The sequence below is a fragment of the Acipenser ruthenus genome, unplaced genomic scaffold (genome assembly GCF_902713425.1).
Source record: "Acipenser ruthenus unplaced genomic scaffold, fAciRut3.2 maternal haplotype, whole genome shotgun sequence".
In the NCBI taxonomy this organism is placed as follows: Eukaryota; Metazoa; Chordata; class Actinopteri; order Acipenseriformes; family Acipenseridae; genus Acipenser; species Acipenser ruthenus.
This window is the reverse complement of record NW_026707625.1, coordinates 1-23,317: the sequence shown is the minus strand read 5'-3', so window position 1 is coordinate 23,317 and position 23,317 is coordinate 1. Positions and strand designations below refer to the sequence as shown.

General features: G+C 44.0%; 1 protein-coding gene across 2 annotated transcripts; it reads right to left on the bottom strand.

The window, feature by feature from the left end:
- Positions 1-1,521: 1,521 nt before the first annotated feature.
- On the bottom strand, positions 1,522-23,155 carry LOC131727843 (zinc finger and SCAN domain-containing protein 31-like). 2 transcript variants are annotated; one of them, XM_059019196.1, is made up of 3 exons: positions 23,057-23,155; positions 8,631-8,843; positions 1,522-4,126 (listed from the first exon to the last, which is right to left on the bottom strand). In XM_059019196.1, exon 3 carries the CDS (start codon positions 4,089-4,091, stop codon positions 2,505-2,507), a length of 1,587 nt encoding a protein of 528 aa, XP_058875179.1. In that variant the 5' UTR covers positions 4,092-4,126; positions 8,631-8,843; positions 23,057-23,155; the 3' UTR covers positions 1,522-2,504. The 2 variants fall into 2 exon arrangements, with proteins under 2 accessions (XP_058875179.1, XP_058875180.1); XM_059019197.1 differs by lacking the exon at positions 23,057-23,155 and adding an exon at positions 9,637-10,637.
- Between the last annotated feature and the right edge of the window lie 162 nt (positions 23,156-23,317).

Here is a 23,317-nt window from a genome sequence, read left to right as displayed (position 1 = left end):
ATCAAAATGAAATCGACTATCAGCAAGCCTCTGTATGTGGAGTGTGTCAAAATGAAATCGACTATCAGCAAGCCTCTCTATATGGAGTGTATCAAAATGAAATCGACTATCAGCAAGCCTCTGTATGTGGAGTGTGTCAAAATGAAATCGACTATCAGCAAGCCTCTGTATATGGAGTGTGTCCAAATGAAATTGAATAGCAGCAAGCCTCTCTATATGGAGTGTATCAAAATGAAATCGACTATCAGCAAGCCTCTGTATGTGGAGTGTGTCAAAATGAAATCGACTATCAGCAAGCCTCTGTATATGGAGTGTGTCAAAATGAAATCGACAATCAGCAAGCCTCTGTATATGGAGTGTGTCCAAATGAAATCCAATAGCAGCAAGCCTCTGTATATGGAGTGTGTCCAAATGGCCGTGTCAATGAGATTCTCTCCCTTGCTGCATTGTATGTTTTGCTTATCTCAAGATTTGTCAATTCCTGATCAGGCCACGCTCAATATGGTGTGTTATTCAAGGACCCTTCACGAATTCACTGTGTGAACCCAGGGTAAAGACTTCCCTCCTCTACTGAGCTGTAACCCTATTTTTATGAAGACATTTCTATTGAACAATAAACAGGGCAATTACTATACCTTCAGTTGTTTAACCTGGTGCTAAAATAAAATGAAGACACAGCCCCCCCCCATTTGTTTCTTTTTAAAATATATTTTTTCTCTTTAGATTACAGTGCACAAATAACCATGTAATTACTGTAATAATCCAAAACAGCTTCTCGAGTCAATTGTATTTCCCTTTTCATTTCAGAATATTCTTTTAAAAACTGTAGATAGGAGCTTGTTATCATTCATGTCTTGTTGTCAACTAACATTTTGTCATTGTTCAACTTTGCTAAATGTGCACATCAGTACCTCTGAAAGAAATCTGTACTGTAACAGTGTCATTGCTTGCAATTGCTGCACTAGATACATGCTAGAGGCTGCGCCCCCACCAGTTTAATTCAATTGTATAATAAGTAACACTACACACAGGGTCACTTTCATTTTATTATTTAATAGCACAGAGAAGTTCTTAACAGTTTTCATACTGACAGCAGCATAGATTTGTTTATGGAATGGAACGGTATCATTGAACTCCTGGATCGTACCAGAACAACAAAAGAGAGAGGGGGGAAAATGAAAATAGTATTTCATAAATTAACAAATTATTATTAGTTTCCACAGTGTTGAAGGCACAAACAAATACAAAAATATTATCACTGATTACCAGTTTTAATCCAGACAGAAACGCAGATGTGACCCCTGTGTGCTGAACTATATATTCCATGTCTCCCTATTCAGTGCAATGGAACAGTCGCAAGTCCCTGCCTAGCAACAACGTCAGGCAGCAGTGACGTCAGACCGTTATCTTTGGGGTTCAGTTTCTGTAAAACTAGGATCCCCAAAAAATATTAATACCCCGCTGCACATCTACACCCCTGGGACTATGTGTATGCCAAGTGTGGTTCCTTAATTTGCTATACTTTTTGAGATCCAGGTATATTAAAAAAAAATGCTGCTTTTTGCCACTCTGTATCTCAAAAAGTATTCAGCCAAATGCTACCCCATTCACATGGTTTGATGAGCCTGCCAATCCGACCACACATAAAAATGCATATTGGTGGGATGTTACCTCCCTTTTGAGCTGCTTGTAAAACCGACTGTAAACAGGACTTTCATTCAAACCTTAACCATGTCTGCGCGACCGCAGTGGCCTATTCATGTTGTCATGCCGGCCCTTATTCATGATGTTATTCATGTAGTATTCATTACCCCTATTAATGAAATTGATACCCCCCATAATAATAACCATATTCAGGTTCATACACAATTCATAAAGGTTGCAGGTAGTCATAGCCTACTTATACTACTGATTGAAATGCAAGCACAGCTGCTTTGGCACACACTCATTCTCACATTTATGCTAAAACATGATTAAACACCCTTAGGCTGGCACATAGACAGGATTCCTTTCAAAAAATATCACTGGAGCATCACACTCAGTTTTGATTGGTATAAAGCAGTGGCCCTCGCTTCCAATTAGGTCCTGAATGATTTATAAGAAGGTTGATTCATTAATCTACAATCTGGTTGAAGCAAAGACCTGGACTGGAAGGACCGAAAACAAGGACCATTGTAACACTGCCTGGAATATTGATTTCTATCAGCTTCATCTGCATTTTCAAAACTGGTATTTATGTCTTTTCACTTAACCACAGAAAGCAAATGTATTGCCACATTTTGTACAGTGATACAGCTTCTTTCCACTGTGAATTTGCTGGTGTGTTTTTAGGTTTCCTGACAGACTGAAACTCTTCCCACATTTAGTGCAGTGATACGGCTTCTCTCCAGTGTGAATTTGCTGGTGTTGTTTTAGGCTTCCTAACTGAATGAAGCGCTTCCCACCATCAGGGCAGTGATACAGCTTCTCTCCTGTGTGAATTCACCTGTGTTTTTTAAGCTTCCTTACCGCCTGAAGCTCTTCCCACAGTCAAAGCAGTGATGTGGCTTCTCTCCAGTGTGAGTTTGCTGGTGTGATTTTAGGTGTCCTAACTGACTGAAGCTCTTCCCACAGTCAGAGCAGTGATGCGGCCTCTCTCCAGCGTGAATTCTCTGGTGTCTTTTTAGGTTTCCTGACAGACTGAAACTCTTCCCACATTTAACACAATGATACGGCTTCTTTCCACTGTGAATTCGCTGGTGTCTTTTTAGGCTTCCTGACATACTGAAGCAATCTCCACATTCAGAACAGCGATATGGCTTCTCTCCAGTGTGAATTCGCTGGTGTTGTTTTAGGCTTCCTAACCGAATGAAGCTCTTCCCACAGTCAGAACAGTGATGCGGCTTCTCTCCAGTGTGAGTTCGCTGGTGTGATTTTAGGTGTCCTGACTGACTGAAGCTCTTCCCACAGTCACTGCAGTGATGCAGCTTCTCTCCAGTATGAATTCTCTGGTGTCTTTTTAGGCTTCTTAACTGACTGAAGTTCTTCCCACATTCAGTACATTGATGTGATATCTTTGGCAGGGATATGTTTTCTGAATCCTTAAACAGCAAGTCAATAGACTCCTCTTCAATGCAGAAAGACTCCAGTTCAGTCTTTTCTTTAATGTGGACAGGCTCCAGTTCAGTCTCCTCTTGTTTAATGTGGACAGGCTCCAGTTCAGTCTCTTCTTTAATGTGGACAGGCTCCAGTTCAGTCTCTTCTTTAATGTGGACAGGCTCCAGTTCAGTCTCTTCTTCTTTCATGTGGACAGGCTCCAGTTCAGTCTCTTCTTTAATGTGGACAGGCTCCAGTTCAGTCTCTTCTTTAATGTGGACAGGCTCCAGTTCAGTCTCTTCTTTAATGTGGACAGGCTCCAGTTCAGTCTCTTCTTTAATGTGGACAGGCTCCAGTTCAGTCTCTTCTTTAATGTGGACAGGCTCCAGTTCAGTCTCTTCTTCTTTCATGTGGACAGGCTCCAGTTCAGTCTCTTCTTTAATGTGGACAGGCTCCAGTTCAGTCTCTTCTTTAATGTGGACAGGCTCCAGTTTAGTCTCTTCTTCTTTCATGTGGACAGGCTCCAGTTCAGTCTCTTCTTTAATGTGGACAGGCTCCAGTTCAGTCTCTTCTTTAATGTGGACAGGCTCCAGTTCAGTCTCTTCTTCTTTCATGTGGACAGGTTCCAGTTCAGTCTCTTCTTCTTTCATGTGGACAGGCTCCAGTTCAGTCTCTTCTTTAATGTGGACAGGCTCCAGTTCAGTCTCTTCTTCTTTCATGTGGACAGGCTCCAGTTCAGTCTCTTCTTTAATGTGGACAGGCTCCAGTTCAGTCTCTTCTTCTTTCATGTGGACAGGCTCCAGTTCAGTCTCTTCTTCTTTCATGTGGACAGGCTCCAGTTCAGTCTCTTCTTTCATGTGGACAGGCTCCAGTTCAGTCTCTTCTTCTTTAATGTGGACAGGCTCTAGTTCAGTCTCTTCTTTAATGTGGACAGGCTCCAGTTCAGGCATCTCCTGTTTAATGCAGATAGGTGCCAGTTCCACAACCTCCTCCTGTTTAATGTAAACAGATTCCATCTTTGTTCCTTCACTTTCACCAAGATAAGGCAGTCCTGAAAGCATAAAACGTTAGGTTACTATCATAACCCTGTTTCTCTCAAATAGAAATGTAACCATTACCTCATGGGAATTTATCCTTAAAGACACTGTAACCTGAATAGATCTAACAAAGACTGCTCATCAAAGCCTGTGATGCAGTCATGCCCGTCCCGAGGGCATTAATAGACTGCATGCACACATCTCAATATCATTTTTCCTTCAAGACTGCTGCAATCATAGATGCAGTGACCTTGAAGGTTAATGGTTACATTTCTATTCAGGGAACCAGGGTTATGATAATAACCTAACATTCCCTATCAAGTATGAAATGTAACCATTACCTAATGGGTAGACATACCAAAGTTGTAACAAGACAATTAATGCAGACAACTGGAATGCCACAAGCTCGACCCAGGCCGCCTTGCGTGCTACCATTAGGAACCCTCAGCACAAGTAGCTGGAGCTAAAAGATTTGAGGGAGAACTCACCTATATGTTTTTGCTGTAAGGGTCGAGCTCGAGGCCGCCCTTAACACTCTTGTTCCAAACCCAGGGATTTGTGGATCCACGACATTCAGCTGATAAGCGCAGGCGTGCAGGATGTGCCCACTTGGAAAGTCCCTCCAGACAGTGCCGAGACACTGTCAGCAGGTGGACATGGTTCAATGTGGGCTGAAAAACCCTGTTTTTGAACCAGGCTTGGAGAAGGCGCATGTGGAAAAGACTCAAAGGAAAGGACTGGGAAGCTACTGCCATAAAGCCCATAAGCCTCTGGAATGTCACTACTGTCAGAGACAGAAGCTCTGCTGACAGAGACGGGTGAGCCACTGGCACTGGGTGATCCAAAGAGGGTAACTCTGGATTGCCCATCTCCTCAGAGGCGGCAGTGGAAAGCAGATTGTCTAGTTGCGAGCCTGTGCTTGGTGCCCCTTGTTGCTCCAAGAGAACAGAGGGGGCTGGTGGAGCAGTGTGTTCAAGCAACAGCTGAGCCAGTACTGTGCCTTGCTGGGAAACAGCTTCCCAGAGCTTGTCCAGATTTTCAGAGTCCACTGATCTATGAGACCGGTGACCTTTTCTCCTCTTTTTAGAAACATGAGGAGGGGAGGAAAGGCAGAGGATGATGAGGAAGACCATGCCACTCGTTCAACTCTCCTGCTCTCCCATGGCACAGCGCCCTCAGACGAGGATGTAGCCAACCCCTTAAGGGATGATGCTAGGGAGCCCTGTCAAAGTGGTAAAGCCGTGGACCACTTCACGGAGCTGCGAGACACCCGTTTATCTAGCGTATGCCGAGAGAAGGACGTGCAGAACTCACAGAATCCGCGGCCTGTGAGTGGCCCTTTGCATGCTCCGGTCCCAAACAGGAAGAGCAACTGTCATGCTTATCCTCTACTGAGAGATTGGCCTTGCAAATGTCACAAGGGTAAAACCCTGGCATGCAGCAAGCAGTAAACCCTGTGACAACTGCTGCTTCAATCTGCTCAAGCCGGCGCCTACCTATCTCTCTCTCTACTAATATATATTAGTACTTTGTAGCACTTGCCGCTAGAAGCTGCAGTCAGACAGCACATGTAGCAAAGTACTGTATTTAAAAAATATATAAAACAGCACAAGTCGAAACTGAAAGCGTCCGCTGGTCTTGGACCAGAGATGGTGTCACTGTTGTGTATCACAATACCCCCTTTTTAACCGAGTCTGAATGGTGGTGATGAACCGAGGTGGAACAGAGCAGACAGTAAAATGAACCAAAATGACCCGATCGGCTCCCAGCCGCACAGTGACTGTAAAGTACCTTGCAAGGCACAGTTCAGTGAGTGTTCTACTCGGTGGTGGTACGCTCTATATAGTACCGTTCGGTGGTGGTTCAACACTCGGTGGTTTTAAACTCGGTCCAGTACCTTGGGTACGGTCCGGTTCAGTGGTACACTTCGTACAATTCGGGTACCCCAGTTCAGTAACCTCGTTCACTGTTTTGTACATATACTGTGTCAGGAACGGAGCAGGTCTGTGACCCACAGTTACTGCAGAAGCAGTATATAAGGCTGCCCACCTATATAGTTTTTGTCAAACCAACACAGCCCTAAGACTGGGGAAAGCCGGCTGTCAGAGCCCAAGGCAGCACGAAACACTGCGGGAAAGATTGCAAGCAATCAGACCCGACGCAGAGCTAGCCTAGCGACTGCGTAGTGAATCAGAGTGATAACCTTGTTCATTGTAAAGATTTGTACCGGTGGGAATGGAGTAGGCCTGGACCTACAGTTACAATTAAGCAGACTATAGGGGTGCCAACCTATAGCGCTTCTGGCAAACCGACACAGTCGTAAGACTGGGGAAAGCCAGCTGTCAGAGCCGTGACAGCCTTCGAAATGGCACTGCATGCAGAGACCAGGGTGGCAACGAAACACTACGGGAGGGGCTGCGGACAGCAGGACCCGAAGCAGAGCTGAGCCCAGCAACTGCTAGTGAATCAGAATGGTATCCTCGTTCGATGTACAGTACACCGGTGGGAACGGGAGCAGGTCTGGACCCACAGTTACCACGGGAGCGATTTATAGGGATGCCTACCTGCAGCGCTCTTGGTTAATCCAACAGTCCGAAAACTGAGGAAACCTACTATCAGAGCTCTAATAGTCTATACAATAATACTGCAAGCACAACTAATGCGGCAACAAGACACTGAGGGAGAAAACTGCAAGCAGAATTAATCAACGAGACACTGAGGGAGAAACTGCAAGCAGAACTAATGTGTGCAACGAGACACTGAGGGAGAAACTGCAAGCAGAACTAATGTGTGCAACGAGACACTGAGGGAGAAACTGCAAGCAGAACTAATGTGTGCAACGAGACACTGAGGGAGAAACTGCAAGCAGAACTAATGTGTGCAACGAGACACTGAGGGAGAAACTGCAAGCAGAACTAATGTGTGCAACGAGACACTGAGGGAGAAACTGCAAGCAGAACTAATGTGTGCAACGAGACACTGAGGGAGAAACTGCAAGCAGAACTAATGTGTGCAACGAGACACTGAGGGAGAAACTGCAAGCAGAACTAATGTGCCAACGAGACACAGTGGGAGAAAACTGCAAGCAGAACTAATGTGTGCAACGAGACACTGAGGGAGAAACTGCAAGCAGAACTAATGTGTGCAACGAGACACTGAGGGAGAAACTGCAAGCAGAACTAATGTGTGCAACGAGACACTGAGGGAGAAACTGCAAGCAGAACTAATGTGTGCAACGAGACACTGAGGGAGAAACTGCAAGCAGAACTAATGTGTGCAACGAGACACTGAGGGAGAAACTGCAAGCAGAACTAATGTGTGCAACGAGACACTGAGGGAGAAACTGCAAGCAGAACTAATGTGTGCAACGAGACACTGAGGGAGAAACTGTAAGCAGAACTAATGTGCCAACGAGACACAGTGGGAGAAAACTGGAAACAGTTTTAACCTGAAGCGCGTGTCACGGTCCAACAGGTGCGCTGGAATTTCTGTGAAAAGAAATAGAAAAATACACACCGAAAAACTTTTTTTTCTCACACAAAACAGTGAACACTCAATTACTGTTAATTATGTATAAATTCCCTAACAAAATAACATTTTTATTTTCAACGAAGCTAGCAGCCTGAGAGAGAACACAAGTACCCGACTTAAGGTTACTCGATCCCGGGGAAGGGGCGACGGAGCCGCCCGCTTCACAAGGAGCACAAGGCCCCTGAGGGACTAACGAAAACCACGGCTGAATGCTCAGTACGTGTAACTAGCAATGACTATAATCACATAAACATCATCTAATTATAATCACATTAACAGTGTAATTACACAAGCAAATAAGCAGATAACAGTACATTCAACACTTATCTCTCTCGATCAGGTCGGATGAAAGGAAAAATGATATTGAGATCTGTGCATGCAGCCTGTTTATGCCCTCGGGACGGGCATGACTGAATCTATTCAGGTTACTGGGTTACTGGGTCTTTAAGGATAAATACCCATGAGGTACTGGTCATATTTTGTACTTGATAGGCAATTAAGTATTGCTGTCTGTTCTCTATGTCACCTTCAGTCTCAAGAAAGCATTTCCTTTAGTTGTTTTTATACTTTCAATCAAACAACCACAAAGACCAATGATGAGGATAAATACTTTGTAACTCTCATGGGTGCTTGTGACATTTAATAAAGCATTTAATGTAATTAACCTAACTTTGAAATGGGTAGAATTGTTCTGTTAACAGAGTCCTAAAAACAACATCTGGAGGAACATCAGGAATTTAACTGTTCATAGACAAAAGTTACATGCCACAAATATTACGTGCTTGTGTTACAAACTAAGATCTTACAACATCTGTGTCAAATATTTACTGTTACTAAATCATTTCAAACATATATTCATAATAAACAAAGCATTCTACACAATTACAATCCTGCCAAGCAACACATTAACTGTTCAGTTCCAGTAAGACACGATTTGGCGAGTGTCAAGTGGATTTAAAAGATGAATAAAAAGATAGAGAAGCTTACTTCAGGTATTGTCAGTGGGATGTGCAGCACGGCTCTAGTGCTCTGAACGTTCAATTCTTCTCTTCAGGGTAAATAGGCAGCTCAAACGGACAGCGACAGGTAATCTGTGTAGACTAGACTGCACTGCATATTTAAACCCCTCTCTTGCAGTCAGCTCACGTCAGCCCCTCCCTGGATGTCACCTGCGTGCTGTTAGTCTCTCTTTGTTCTCTTCTATAATATATAATTAATATATTATTTGCTTCGGTTCCCTTACACACGTTTCTTTCACATAGCAATACTAAAAATCACTTTGGAATGTAGGTCTCCCTTTGTGTTTTAATTTATAACAGCAGAATAAAACTGGAAAAGGCAACAAAGATACACTTCATTAAAATTATATTTCTATAACATATTAAGAAGGACAGAAAGATCAGTTTATACACAAACGTAGCTTTTTATTTAAATATTCTGGATTTTATAATTGAATCAAAGTTAATAAAAGCGACCAGTAGATGGCAGAAATGATCCATTTATTTTTATCTATGCAGTCCACCAATCCAGTTTATTCTTGCACATTAATAACACTGTGTGATGGGGTACACCTCGTCCCTGTATTATTATTTGTATATTTCCTATTATTATTATTATTATTATATTTGTATTTGACGGTGGGAAAGCCGTGTTTTTATTGTTCGTTTTGTTTATTAATTTAAAAACCTGTGTGAATGTGGCTGGAGCCTCAATAAGGTCATTGTTTTATTGATAATTAATTAAGGCTCCAGCCACAGCTTAAAAGAACCAGCTCCAGGCTAATAGGGGGAGATTTTCCTTTGAGTCAGAGATGGGAGGACGGTTTGGAATGCGATCATACATCCGAAGCAACTGCTACCGCTGTACCACTCGGTATTTGTTTGTTTAGGTATTTTTGACCATCAAGCCCTTTTGTTTGGTATAAAGTGTTTTGTTTATTGTTTGATTTATTATTAAAACCCGAGCGCAAACGCGTCTCGTTTCCCCTACCTACCTTTGCCTTTGTTTTGTATTGCTTCTTCCTGGTCCGTGACGTCAGCACTGCAACCGCTCTGCCACACACGGCTATTAGATTTCTGTGCTGTTCTGTTTTATTTTGTAAATTATAAACTCGCATAATGATTTCTAATGCCATCCATTTTCTGACGCAGGAGTTTTCAACCGGGGGTACACGTACCGCTTCTAAGGGTCATAGGGGGTACGCAGGACGACTCAGAAATACACAAATCAAAATGAAAGTAAAAGAAAAGAATGGTTTTTTAACAGTATTATATATTCTCTAAAACACCGTGTATAATTTTTTCATCTTTGTTTAGCAGTTCAAAGTGAACCGCAGATGCAGCTGTTCGTGTATTGCTGTGTGTGTGTATGTGTGTGTGTGTGTGTGTGTGTGCTGTCCTGTCTTCTCCGCTGTTTGTGTGACGTGCCTGGGGTGTCACGTGCACAGTGCAGCTGTATGAGAGGGTCTGTGTTGGCTGCACTGTGATTTGTGTTCAGTTCCGCCAGCCACCTGTTTGCGCGGGACCGAGGATCTGAGCGATTGGACCATGACCGTATTTAGGAGCTGCCTGTGTGCAGCTCAGGTTCGTGTTGTGTAGTTGTGTGAGAGTGTGTCCTGGAGCTGGCTATCAGAGCTAAACCATTTTATGACAGAGCGTCCATTAGCCTGCTGTTCCAGCGCTTCAATAAAAACAGCAGTTTACACTGCTTTAAACTGCATCCTGTGCTGCCTCCATTTATTCCAGCTGCGGACCAGATACACCAGTACAATACATTAAATAAATGGGAAACAATGTGTTAATCAAATTATTCTGCCTTTCATTGCAACTGGTGCCATTCAGTGAGCGAAAACTGTAAAGGGTACTTCAACTGAAACCTCCCGACAGAAGGGGTACAATTTCAAAAAAAAAAACCCAGTCCTAAGACAATACCTGCCCTTCTCCTCTAACGTGGCAGGAATTCAAGGAAATACACAATTTCATTAATTTTCAGTAGAAATCAGTGGATATTGTCATTTAATTACTTAGGTTATTTTAAACATAATTTGACCCACACGTTAAGGTGGGCAGTAGTCTAAGACTTCTCTTCAAATTGTTCTAAGCATAATTGCAGTAAAATAAAAACATTAGGTATATTGAGACTAAACTGGGTCGATATAATGTTCTTTTTCAGAGAGAGAGAGAGAGAGAGAGAGAATTAAAAGTCAGCAAACAGCTCTACATTCAAAGAGAATCAGTAACTAACAGGACACTCATCAGCTCTGTATCCGAGGAGAATCAGTAACTAACAGGATACTCATCAGCTCTGTATCCGAGGAGAATCAGTAACTAACAGGACACTCATCAGCTCTGTATCCGAGGAGAATCAGTAACTAACAGGACACTCATCAGCTCTGTATCCGAGGAGAATCAGTAACTAACAGGACACTCATCAGCTCTGTATCCGAGGAGAATCAGTAACTAACAGGACACTCATCAGCTCTGTATCCGAGGAGAATCAGTAACTAACAGGACACTCATCAGCTCTGTATCCGAGGAGAATCAGTAACTAACAGGACACTCATCAGCTCTGTATCCGAGGAGAATCAGTAACTAACAGGACACTCATCAGCTCTGTATCCGAGGAGAATCAGTAACTAACAGGACACTCATCAGCTCTGTATCCGAGGAGAATCAGTAACTAACAGGACACTCATCAGCTCTGTATCCGAGGAGAATCAGTAACTAACAGGACACTCATCAGCTCTGTATCCGAGGAGAATCAGTAACTAACAGGACACTCATCAGCTCTGTATCCGAGGAGAATCAGTAACTAACAGGACACTCATCAGCTCTGTATCCGAGGAGAATCAGTAACTAACAGGACACTCATCAGCTCTGTATCCGAGGAGAATCAGTAACTAACAGGACACTCATCAGCTCTGTATCCGAGGAGAATCAGTAACTAACAGGACACTCATCAGCTCTGTATCCGAGGAGAATCAGTAACTAACAGGACACTCATCAGCTCTGTATCCGAGGAGAATCAGTAACTAACAGGACACTCATCAGCTCTGTATCCGAGGAGAATCAGTAACTAACAGGACACTCATCAGCTCTGTATCCGAGGAGAATCAGTAACTAACAGGACACTCATCAGCTCTGTATCCGAGGAGAATCAGTAACTAACAGGACACTCATCAGCTCTGTATCCGAGGAGAATCAGTAACTAACAGGACACTCATCAGCTCTGTATCCGAGGAGAATCAGTAACTAACAGGACACTCATCAGCTCTGTATCCGAGGAGAATCAGTAACTAACAGGACACTCATCAGCTCTGTATCCGAGGAGAATCAGTAACTAACAGGACACCCATCAGCTCTGTATCCGAGGAGAATCAGTAACTAACAGGACACCTCATCAGCTCTGTATCCGAGGAGAATCAGTAACTAACAGGACACTCATCAGCTCTGTATCCGAGGAGAATCAGTAACTAACAGGACACTCATCAGCTCTGTATCCGAGGAGAATCAGTAACTAACAGGACACTCATCAGCTCTGTATCCGAGGAGAATCAGTAACTAACAGGACACTCATCAGCTCTGTATCCGAGGAGAATCAGTAACTAACAGGACACTCATCAGCTCTGTATCCGAGGAGAATCAGTAACTAACAGGACACTCATCAGCTCTGTATCCGAGGAGAATCAGTAACTAACAGGACACTCATCAGCTCTGTATCCGAGGAGAATCAGTAACTAACAGGACACTCATCAGCTCTGTTCCGAGGAGAATCAGTAACTAACAGGACACTCATCAGCTCTGTATCCGAGGAGAATCAGTAACTAACAGGACACTCATCAGCTCTGTATCCGAGGAGAATCAGTAACTAACAGGACACTCATCAGCTCTGTATCCGAGGAGAATCAGTAACTAACAGGGACACTCATCAGCTCTGTATCCGAGGAGAATCAGTAACTAACAGGACACTCATCAGCTCTGTATCCGAGGAGAATCAGTAACTAACAGGACACTCATCAGCTCTGTATCCGAGGAGAATCAGTAACTAACAGGACACTCATCAGCTCTGTATCCGAGGAGAATCAGTAACTAACAGGACACTCATCAGCTCTGTATCCGAGGAGAATCAGTAACTAACAGGACACTCATCAGCTCTGTATCCGAGGAGAATCAGTAACTAACAGGACACTCATCAGCTCTGTATCCGAGGAGAATCAGTAACTAACAGGACACTCATCAGCTCTGTATCCGAGGAGAATCAGTAACTAACAGGACACTCATCAGCTCTGTATCCGAGGAGAATCAGTAACTAACAGGACACTCATCAGCTCTGTATCCGAGGAGAATCAGTAACTAACAGGACACTCATCAGCTCTGTATCCGAGGAGAATCAGTAACTAACAGGACACTCATCAGCTCTGTATCCGAGGAGAATCAGTAACTAACAGGACACTCATCAGCTCTGTATCCGAGGAGAATCAGTAACTAACAGGACACTCATCAGCTCTGTATCCGAGGAGAATCAGTAACTAACAGGACACTCATCAGCTCTGTATCCGAGGAGAATCAGTAACTAACAGGACACTCATCAGCTCTGTATCCGAGGAGAATCAGTAACTAACAGGACACTCATCAGCTCTGTATCCGAGGAGAATCAGTAACTAACAGGACACTCATCAGCTCTGTATCCGAGGAGAATCAGTAACTAACAGGACACTCATCAGCTCTGTATCCGAGGAGAATCAGTAACTAACAGGACACCCATCAGCTCTGTATCCGAGGAGAATCAGTAACTAACAGGACACTCATCAGCTCTGTATCCGAGGAGAATCAGTAACTAACAGGACACTCATCAGCTCTGTATCCGAGGAGAATCAGTAACTAACAGGACACTCATCAGCTCTGTATCCGAGGAGAATCAGTAACTAACAGGACACTCATCAGCTCTGTATCCGAGGAGAATCAGTAACTAACAGGACACTCATCAGCTCTGTATCCGAGGAGAATCAGTAACTAACAGGACACTCATCAGCTCTGTATCCGAGGAGAATCAGTAACTAACAGGACACTCATCAGCTCTGTATCCGAGGAGAATCAGTAACTAACAGGACACTCATCAGCTCTGTATCCGAGGAGAATCAGTAACTAACAGGACACTCATCAGCTCTGTATCCGAGGAGAATCAGTAACTAACAGGACACTCATCAGCTCTGTATCCGAGGAGAATCAGTAACTAACAGGACACTCATCAGCTCTGTATCCGAGGAGAATCAGTAACTAACAGGACACTCATCAGCTCTGTATCCGAGGAGAATCAGTAACTAACAGGACACTCATCAGCTCTGTATCCGAGGAGAATCAGTAACTAACAGGACACTCATCAGCTCTGTATCCGAGGAGAATCAGTAACTAACAGGACACTCATCAGCTCTGTATCCGAGGAGAATCAGTAACTAACAGGACACTCATCAGCTCTGTATCCGAGGAGAATCAGTAACTAACAGGACACTCATCAGCTCTGTATCCGAGGAGAATCAGTAACTAACGGGACACTCATCAGCTCTGTATCCGAGGAGAATCAGTAACTAACGGGACACTCATCAGCTCTGTATCCGAGGAGAATCAGTAACTAACAGGATACTCATCAGCTCTGTATCCGAGGAGAATCAGTAACTAACAGGATACTCATCAGCTCTGTATCCGAGGAGAATCAGTAACTAACAGGACACTCATCAGCTCTGTATCCGAGGAGAATCAGTAACTAACAGGACACTCATCAGCTCTGTATCCGAGGAGAATCAGTAACTAACAGGACACTCATCAGCTCTGTATCCGAGGAGAATCAGTAACTAACAGGACACTCATCAGCTCTGTATCCGAGGAGAATCAGTAACTAACAGGACACTCATCAGCTTTGTATCCAAGGAGAATCAGTAACTAACAGGATACTCATCAGCTCTGTATCCGAGGAGAATCCGTAACTAACAGGACACTCATCAGCTCTGTATCCGAGGAGAATCCGTAACTAACAGGACACTCATCAGTCACTAGAAATACTCAATGAAGAAAATAATTAATCAACTAAAAACGTATGATTTTAATAATCAACTAATTGCTAAAAGTGTTTCAGTTTGCCAATCACTTTTCTTCATGATAGACAGATAGATAGATATAGGTAGGTAGGTATATGTTTGTGGGGCTGTATTCTGAGTGAAAAACTGTAAAACGCTGAATTACAAGTTTTTAATAAACGCGCGAATGTCTGTTTTATTATTATTACGTCACTGTGTGAATGCCGTGGCACGAGACTACAACTGGGGGATGTGAATAAAAACAAACACGCTGACACAGACACGCCGCTTCACAAATACAACACACACACACAAAAACAACGCGCTCCTACCACACTACAACCCGGACCTTTCAAAATAATACAATATAACAGCGCTCTGTAGTTTATAAACACATTGTAGAGCTCCATGCAGACTCTCTCACCTCCTCTCTGCTCTCCCTCAGTGTCTGAACGGATAAAACAACGCGCTCCTACCACACTACAACCCGGACCTTTCAAAATAATACAATATAACAGCGCTCTGTAGTTTATAAACACATTGTAGAGCTCCATGCAGACTCTCTCACCTCCTCTCTGCTCTCCCTCAGTGTCTGAACGGATAAAACAACGCGCTCCTACCACACTACAACCCGGACCTTTCAAAATAATACAATATAACAGCGCTCTGTAGTTTATAAACACATTGTAGAGCTCCATGCAGACTCTCTCACCTCCTCTCTGCTCTCCCTCAGTGTCTGAACGGATAAAACAACGCGCTCCTACCACACTACAACCCGGACCTTTCAAAATAATACAATATAACAGCGCTCTGTAGTTTATAAACACATTGTAGAGCTCCATGCAGACTCTCTCACCTCCTCTCTGCTCTCCCTCAGTGTCTGAACGGATAAAACAACGCGCTCCTACCACACTACAACCCGGACCTTTCAAAATAATACAATATAACAGCGCTCTGTAGTTTATAAACACATTGTAGAGCTCCATGCAGACTCTCTCACCTCCTCTCTGCTCTCCCTCAGTGTCTGAACGGATAAAACAACGCGCTCCTACCACACTACAACCCGGACCTTTCAAAATAATACAATATAACAGCGCTCTGTAGTTTATAAACACATTGTAGAGCTCCATGCAGACTCTCTCACCTCCTCTCTGCTCTCCCTCAGTGTCTGAACGGATAAAACAACGCGCTCCTACCACACTACAACCCGGACCTTTCAAAATAATACAATATAACAGCGCTCTGTAGTTTATAAACACATTGTAGAGCTCCATGCAGACTCTCTCACCTCCTCTCTGCTCTCCCTCAGTGTCTGAACGGATAAAACAACGCGCTCCTACCACACTACAACCCGGACCTTTCAAAATAATACAATATAACAGCGCTCTGTAGTTTATAAACACATTGTAGAGCTCCATGCAGACTCTCTCACCTCCTCTCTGCTCTCCCTCAGTGTCTGAACGGATAAAACAACGCGCTCCTACCACACTACAACCCGGACCTTTCAAAATAATACAATATAACAGCGCTCTGTAGTTTATAAACACATTGTAGAGCTCCATGCAGACTCTCTCACCTCCTCTCTGCTCTCCCTCAGTGTCTGAACGGATAAAACAACGCGCTCCTACCACACTACAACCCGGACCTTTCAAAATAATACAATATAACAGCGCTCTGTAGTTTAAAAACACATTGTAGAGCTCCATGCAGACTCTCTTACCTCCTCTCTGCTCTCCCTCAGTGTCTGAACGGATAAAACAACGCGCTCCTACCACACTACAACCCGGACCTTTCAAAATAATACAATATAACAGCGCTCTGTAGTTTATAAACACATTGTAGAGCTCCATGCAGACTCTCTCACCTCCTCTCTGCTCTCCCTCAGTGTCTGAACGGATAAAACAACGCGCTCCTACCACACTACAACCCGGACCTTTCAAAATAATACAATATAACAGCGCTCTGTAGTTTATAAACACATTGTAGAGCTCCATGCAGACTCTCTCACCTCCTCTCTGCTCTCCCTCAGTGTCTGAACGGATAAAACAACGCGCTCCTACCACACTACAACCCGGACCTTTCAAAATAATACAATATAACAGCGCTCTGTAGTTTATAAACACATTGTAGAGCTCCATGCAGACTCTCTCACCTCCTCTCTGCTCTCCCTCAGTGTCTGAACGGATAAAACAACGCGCTCCTACCACACTACAACCCGGACCTTTCAAAATAATACAATATAACAGCGCTCTGTAGTTTATAAACACATTGTAGAGCTCCATGCAGACTCTCTCACCTCCTCTCTGCTCTCCCTCAGTGTCTGAACGGATAAAACAACGCGCTCCTACCACACTACAACCCGGACCTTTCAAAATAATACAATATAACAGCGCTCTGTAGTTTATAAACACATTGTAGAGCTCCATGCAGACTCTCTCACCTCCTCTCTGCTCTCCCTCAGTGTCTGAACGGATAAAACAACGCGCTCCTACCACACTACAACCCGGACCTTTCAAAATAATACAATATAACAGCGCTCTGTAGTTTATAAACACATTGTAGAGCTCCATGCAGACTCTCTCACCTCCTCTCTGCTCTCCCTCAGTGTCTGAACGGATAAAACAACGCGCTCCTACCACACTACAACCCGGACCTTTCAAAATAATACAATATAACAGCGCTCTGTAGTTTATAAACACATTGTAGAGCTCCATGCAGACTCTCTCACCTCCTCTCTGCTCTCCCTCAGTGTCTGAACGGATAAAACAACGCGCTCCTACCACACTACAACCCGGACCTTTCAAAATAATACAATATAACAGCGCTCTGTAGTTTATAAACACATTGTAGAGCTCCATGCAGACTCTCTCACCTCCTCTCTGCTCTCCCTCAGTGTCTGAACGGATAAAACAACGCGCTCCTACCACACTACAACCCGGACCTTTCAAAATAATACAATATAACAGCGCTCTGTAGTTTATAAACACATTGTAGAGCTCCATGCAGACTCTCTCACCTCCTCTCTGCTCTCCCTCAGTGTCTGAACGGATAAAACAACGCGCTCCTACCACACTACAACCCGGACCTTTCAAAATAATACAATATAACAGCGCTCTGTAGTTTATAAACACATTGTAGAGCTCCATGCAGACTCTCTCACCTCCTCTCTGCTCTCCCTCAGTGTCTGAACGGATAAAACAACGCGCTCCTACCACACTACAACCCGGACCTTTCAAAATAATACAATATAACAGCGCTCTGTAGTTTATAAACACATTGTAGAGCTCCATGCAGACTCTCTCACCTCCTCTCTGCTCTCCCTCAGTGTCTGAACGGATAAAACAACGCGCTCCTACCACGCTACAACCCGGACCTTTCAAAATAATACAATATAACAGCGCTCTGTAGTTTATAAACACATTGTAGAGCTCCATGCAGACTCTCTCACCTCCTCTCTGCTCTCCCTCAGTGTCTGAACGGATAAAACAACGCGCTCCTACCACACTACAACCCGGACCTTTCAAAATAATACAATATAACAGCGCTCTGTAGTTTATAAACACATTGTAGAGCTCCATGCAGACTCTCTCACCTCCTCTCTGCTCTCCCTCAGTGTCTGAACGGATAAAACAACGCGCTCCTACCACACTACAACCCGGACCTTTCAAAATAATACAATATAACAGCGCTCTGTAGTTTATAAACACATTGTAGAGCTCCATGCAGACTCTCTCACCTCCTCTCTGCTCTCCCTCAGTGTCTGAACGGATAAAACAACGCGCTCCTACCACACTACAACCCGGACCTTTCAAAATAATACAATATAACAGCGCTCTGTAGTTTATAAACACATTGTAGAGCTCCATGCAGACTCTCTCACCTCCTCTCTGCTCTCCCTCAGTGTCTGAACGGATAAAACAACGCGCTCCTACCACACTACAACCCGGACCTTTCAAAATAATACAATATAACAGCGCTCTGTAGTTTATAAACACATTGTAGAGCTCCATGCAGACTCTCTCACCTCCTCTCTGCTCTCCCTCAGTGTCTGAACGGATAAAACAACGCGCTCCTACCACACTACAACCCGGACCTTTCAAAATAATACAATATAACAGCGCTCTGTAGTTTATAAACACATTGTAGAGCTCCATGCAGACTCTCTCACCTCCTCTCTGCTCTCCCTCAGTGTCTGAACGGATAAAACAACGCGCTCCTACCACACTACAACCCGGACCTTTCAAAATAATACAATATAACAGCGCTCTGTAGTTTATAAACACATTGTAGAGCTCCATGCAGACTCTCTCACCTCCTCTCTGCTCTCCCTCAGTGTCTGAACGGATAAAACAACGCGCTCCTACCACACTACAACCCGGACCTTTCAAAATAATACAATATAACAGCGCTCTGTAGTTTATAAACACATTGTAGAGCTCCATGCAGACTCTCTCACCTCCTCTCTGCTCTCCCTCAGTGTCTGAACGGATAAAACAACGCGCTCCTACCACACTACAACCCGGACCTTTCAAAATAATACAATATAACAGCGCTCTGTAGTTTATAAACACATTGTAGAGCTCCATGCAGACTCTCTCACCTCCTCTCTGCTCTCCCTCAGTGTCTGAACGGATAAAACAACGCGCTCCTACCACACTACAACCCGGACCTTTCAAAATAATACAATATAACAGCGCTCTGTAGTTTATAAACACATTGTAGAGCTCCATGCAGACTCTCTCACCTCCTCTCTGCTCTCCCTCAGTGTCTGAACGGATAAAACAACGCGCTCCTACCACACTACAACCCGGACCTTTCAAAATAATACAATATAACAGCGCTCTGTAGTTTATAAACACATTGTAGAGCTCCATGCAGACTCTCTCACCTCCTCTCTGCTCTCCCTCAGTGTCTGAACGGATAAAACAACGCGCTCCTACCACACTACAACCCGGACCTTTCAAAATAATACAATATAACAGCGCTCTGTAGTTTATAAACACATTGTAGAGCTCCATGCAGACTCTCTCACCTCCTCTCTGCTCTCCCTCAGTGTCTGAACGGATAAAACAACGCGCTCCTACCACACTACAACCCGGACCTTTCAAAATAATACAATATAACAGCGCTCTGTAGTTTATAAACACATTGTAGAGCTCCATGCAGACTCTCTCACCTCCTCTCTGCTCTCCCTCAGTGTCTGAACGGATAAAACAACGCGCTCCTACCACACTACAACCCGGACCTTTCAAAATAATACAATATAACAGCGCTCTGTAGTTTATAAACACATTGTAGAGCTCCATGCAGACTCTCTCACCTCCTCTCTGCTCTCCCTCAGTGTCTGAACGGATAAAACAACGCGCTCCTACCACACTACAACCCGGACCTTTCAAAATAATACAATATAACAGCGCTCTGTAGTTTATAAACACATTGTAGAGCTCCATGCAGACTCTCTCACCTCCTCTCTGCTCTCCCTCAGTGTCTGAACGGATAAAACAACGCGCTCCTACCACACTACAACCCGGACCTTTCAAAATAATACAATATAACAGCGCTCTGTAGTTTATAAACACATTGTAGAGCTCCATGCAGACTCTCTCACCTCCTCTCTGCTCTCCCTCAGTGTCTGAACGGATAAAACAACGCGCTCCTACCACACTACAACCCGGACCTTTCAAAATAATACAATATAACAGCGCTCTGTAGTTTATAAACACATTGTAGAGCTCCATGCAGACTCTCTCACCTCCTCTCTGCTCTCCCTCAGTGTCTGAACGGATAAAACAACGCGCTCCTACCACACTACAACCCGGACCTTTCAAAATAATACAATATAACAGCGCTCTGTAGTTTATAAACACATTGTAGAGCTCCATGCAGACTCTCTCACCTCCTCTCTGCTCTCCCTCAGTGTCTGAACGGATAAAACAACGCGCTCCTACCACACTACAACCCGGACCTTTCAAAATAATACAATATAACAGCGCTCTGTAGTTTATAAACACATTGTAGAGCTCCATGCAGACTCTCTCACCTCCTCTCTGCTCTCCCTCAGTGTCTGAACGGATAAAACAACGCGCTCCTACCACACTACAACCCGGACCTTTCAAAATAATACAATATAACAGCGCTCTGTAGTTTATAAACACATTGTAGAGCTCCATGCAGACTCTCTCACCTCCTCTCTGCTCTCCCTCAGTGTCTGAACGGATAAAACAACGCGCTCCTACCACGCTACAACCCGGACCTTTCAAAATAATACAATATAACAGCGCTCTGTAGTTTATAAACACATTGTAGAGCTCCATGCAGACTCTCTCACCTCCTCTCTGCTCTCCCTCAGTGTCTGAACGGATAAAACAACGCGCTCCTACCACACTACAACCCGGACCTTTCAAAATAATACAATATAACAGCGCTCTGTAGTTTATAAACACATTGTAGAGCTCCATGCAGACTCTCTCACCTCCTCTCTGCTCTCCCTCAGTGTCTGAACGGATAAAACAACGCGCTCCTACCACACTACAACCCGGACCTTTCAAAATAATACAATATAACAGCGCTCTGTAGTTTATAAACACATTGTAGAGCTCCATGCAGACTCTCTCACCTCCTCTCTGCTCTCCCTCAGTGTCTGAACGGATAAAACAACGCGCTCCTACCACACTACAACCCGGACCTTTCAAAATAATACAATATAACAGCGCTCTGTAGTTTATAAACACATTGTAGAGCTCCATGCAGACTCTCTCACCTCCTCTCTGCTCTCCCTCAGTGTCTGAACGGATAAAACAACGCGCTCCTACCACACTACAACCCGGACCTTTCAAAATAATACAATATAACAGCGCTCTGTAGTTTATAAACACATTGTAGAGCTCCATGCAGACTCTCTCACCTCCTCTCTGCTCTCCCTCAGTGTCTGAACGGATAAAACAACGCGCTCCTACCACACTACAACCCGGACCTTTCAAAATAATACAATATAACAGCGCTCTGTAGTTTATAAACACATTGTAGAGCTCCATGCAGACTCTCTCACCTCCTCTCTGCTCTCCCTCAGTGTCTGAACGGATAAAACAACGCGCTCCTACCACACTACAACCCGGACCTTTCAAAATAATACAATATAACAGCGCTCTGTAGTTTATAAACACATTGTAGAGCTCCATGCAGACTCTCTCACCTCCTCTCTGCTCTCCCTCAGTGTCTGAACGGATAAAACAACGCGCTCCTACCACACTACAACCCGGACCTTTCAAAATAATACAATATAACAGCGCTCTGTAGTTTATAAACACATTGTAGAGCTCCATGCAGACTCTCTCACCTCCTCTCTGCTCTCCCTCAGTGTCTGAACGGATAAAACAACGCGCTCCTACCACACTACAACCCGGACCTTTCAAAATAATACAATATAACAGCGCTCTGTAGTTTATAAACACATTGTAGAGCTCCATGCAGACTCTCTCACCTCCTCTCTGCTCTCCCTCAGTGTCTGAACGGATAAAACAACGCGCTCCTACCACACTACAACCCGGACCTTTCAAAATAATACAATATAACAGCGCTCTGTAGTTTATAAACACATTGTAGAGCTCCATGCAGACTCTCTCACCTCCTCTCTGCTCTCCCTCAGTGTCTGAACGGATAAAACAACGCGCTCCTACCACACTACAACCCGGACCTTTCAAAATAATACAATATAACAGCGCTCTGTAGTTTATAAACACATTGTAGAGCTCCATGCAGACTCTCTCACCTCCTCTCTGCTCTCCCTCAGTGTCTGAACGGATAAAACAACGCGCTCCTACCACACTACAACCCGGACCTTTCAAAATAATACAATATAACAGCGCTCTGTAGTTTATAAACACATTGTAGAGCTCCATGCAGACTCTCTCACCTCCTCTCTGCTCTCCCTCAGTGTCTGAACGGATAAAACAACGCGCTCCTACCACACTACAACCCGGACCTTTCAAAATAATACAATATAACAGCGCTCTGTAGTTTATAAACACATTGTAGCGCTCCATGCAGACTCTCTCACCTCCTCTCTGCTCTCCCTCAGTGTCTGAACGGATAAAACAACGCGCTCCTACCACACTACAACCCGGACCTTTCAAAATAATACAATATAACAGCGCTCTGTAGTTTATAAACACATTGTAGAGCTCCATGCAGACTCTCTCACCTCCTCTCTGCTCTCCCTCAGTGTCTGAACGGATAAAACAACGCGCTCCTACCACACTACAACCCGGACCTTTCAAAATAATACAATATAACAGCGCTCTGTAGTTTATAAACACATTGTAGAGCTCCATGCAGACTCTCTCACCTCCTCTCTGCTCTCCCTCAGTGTCTGAACGGGTCTGTCTCCCACAGGACGAGGAATATACCAATCACAAAATACAAACCGATCAGCGCGGTCTGACAATTCATCTAATATGGACCACAAAGGGAATCGTGATACCGGGTATCTTTTAATTAAAAATAAACATCATTTTCAATTGTAACACCGTAAACGAGCTGTTTGTAGCTCTAGTTTTTTCCAGTGAATACAATTTTAATTCAGGTAACCCCCTCCCCATGCCGGAGT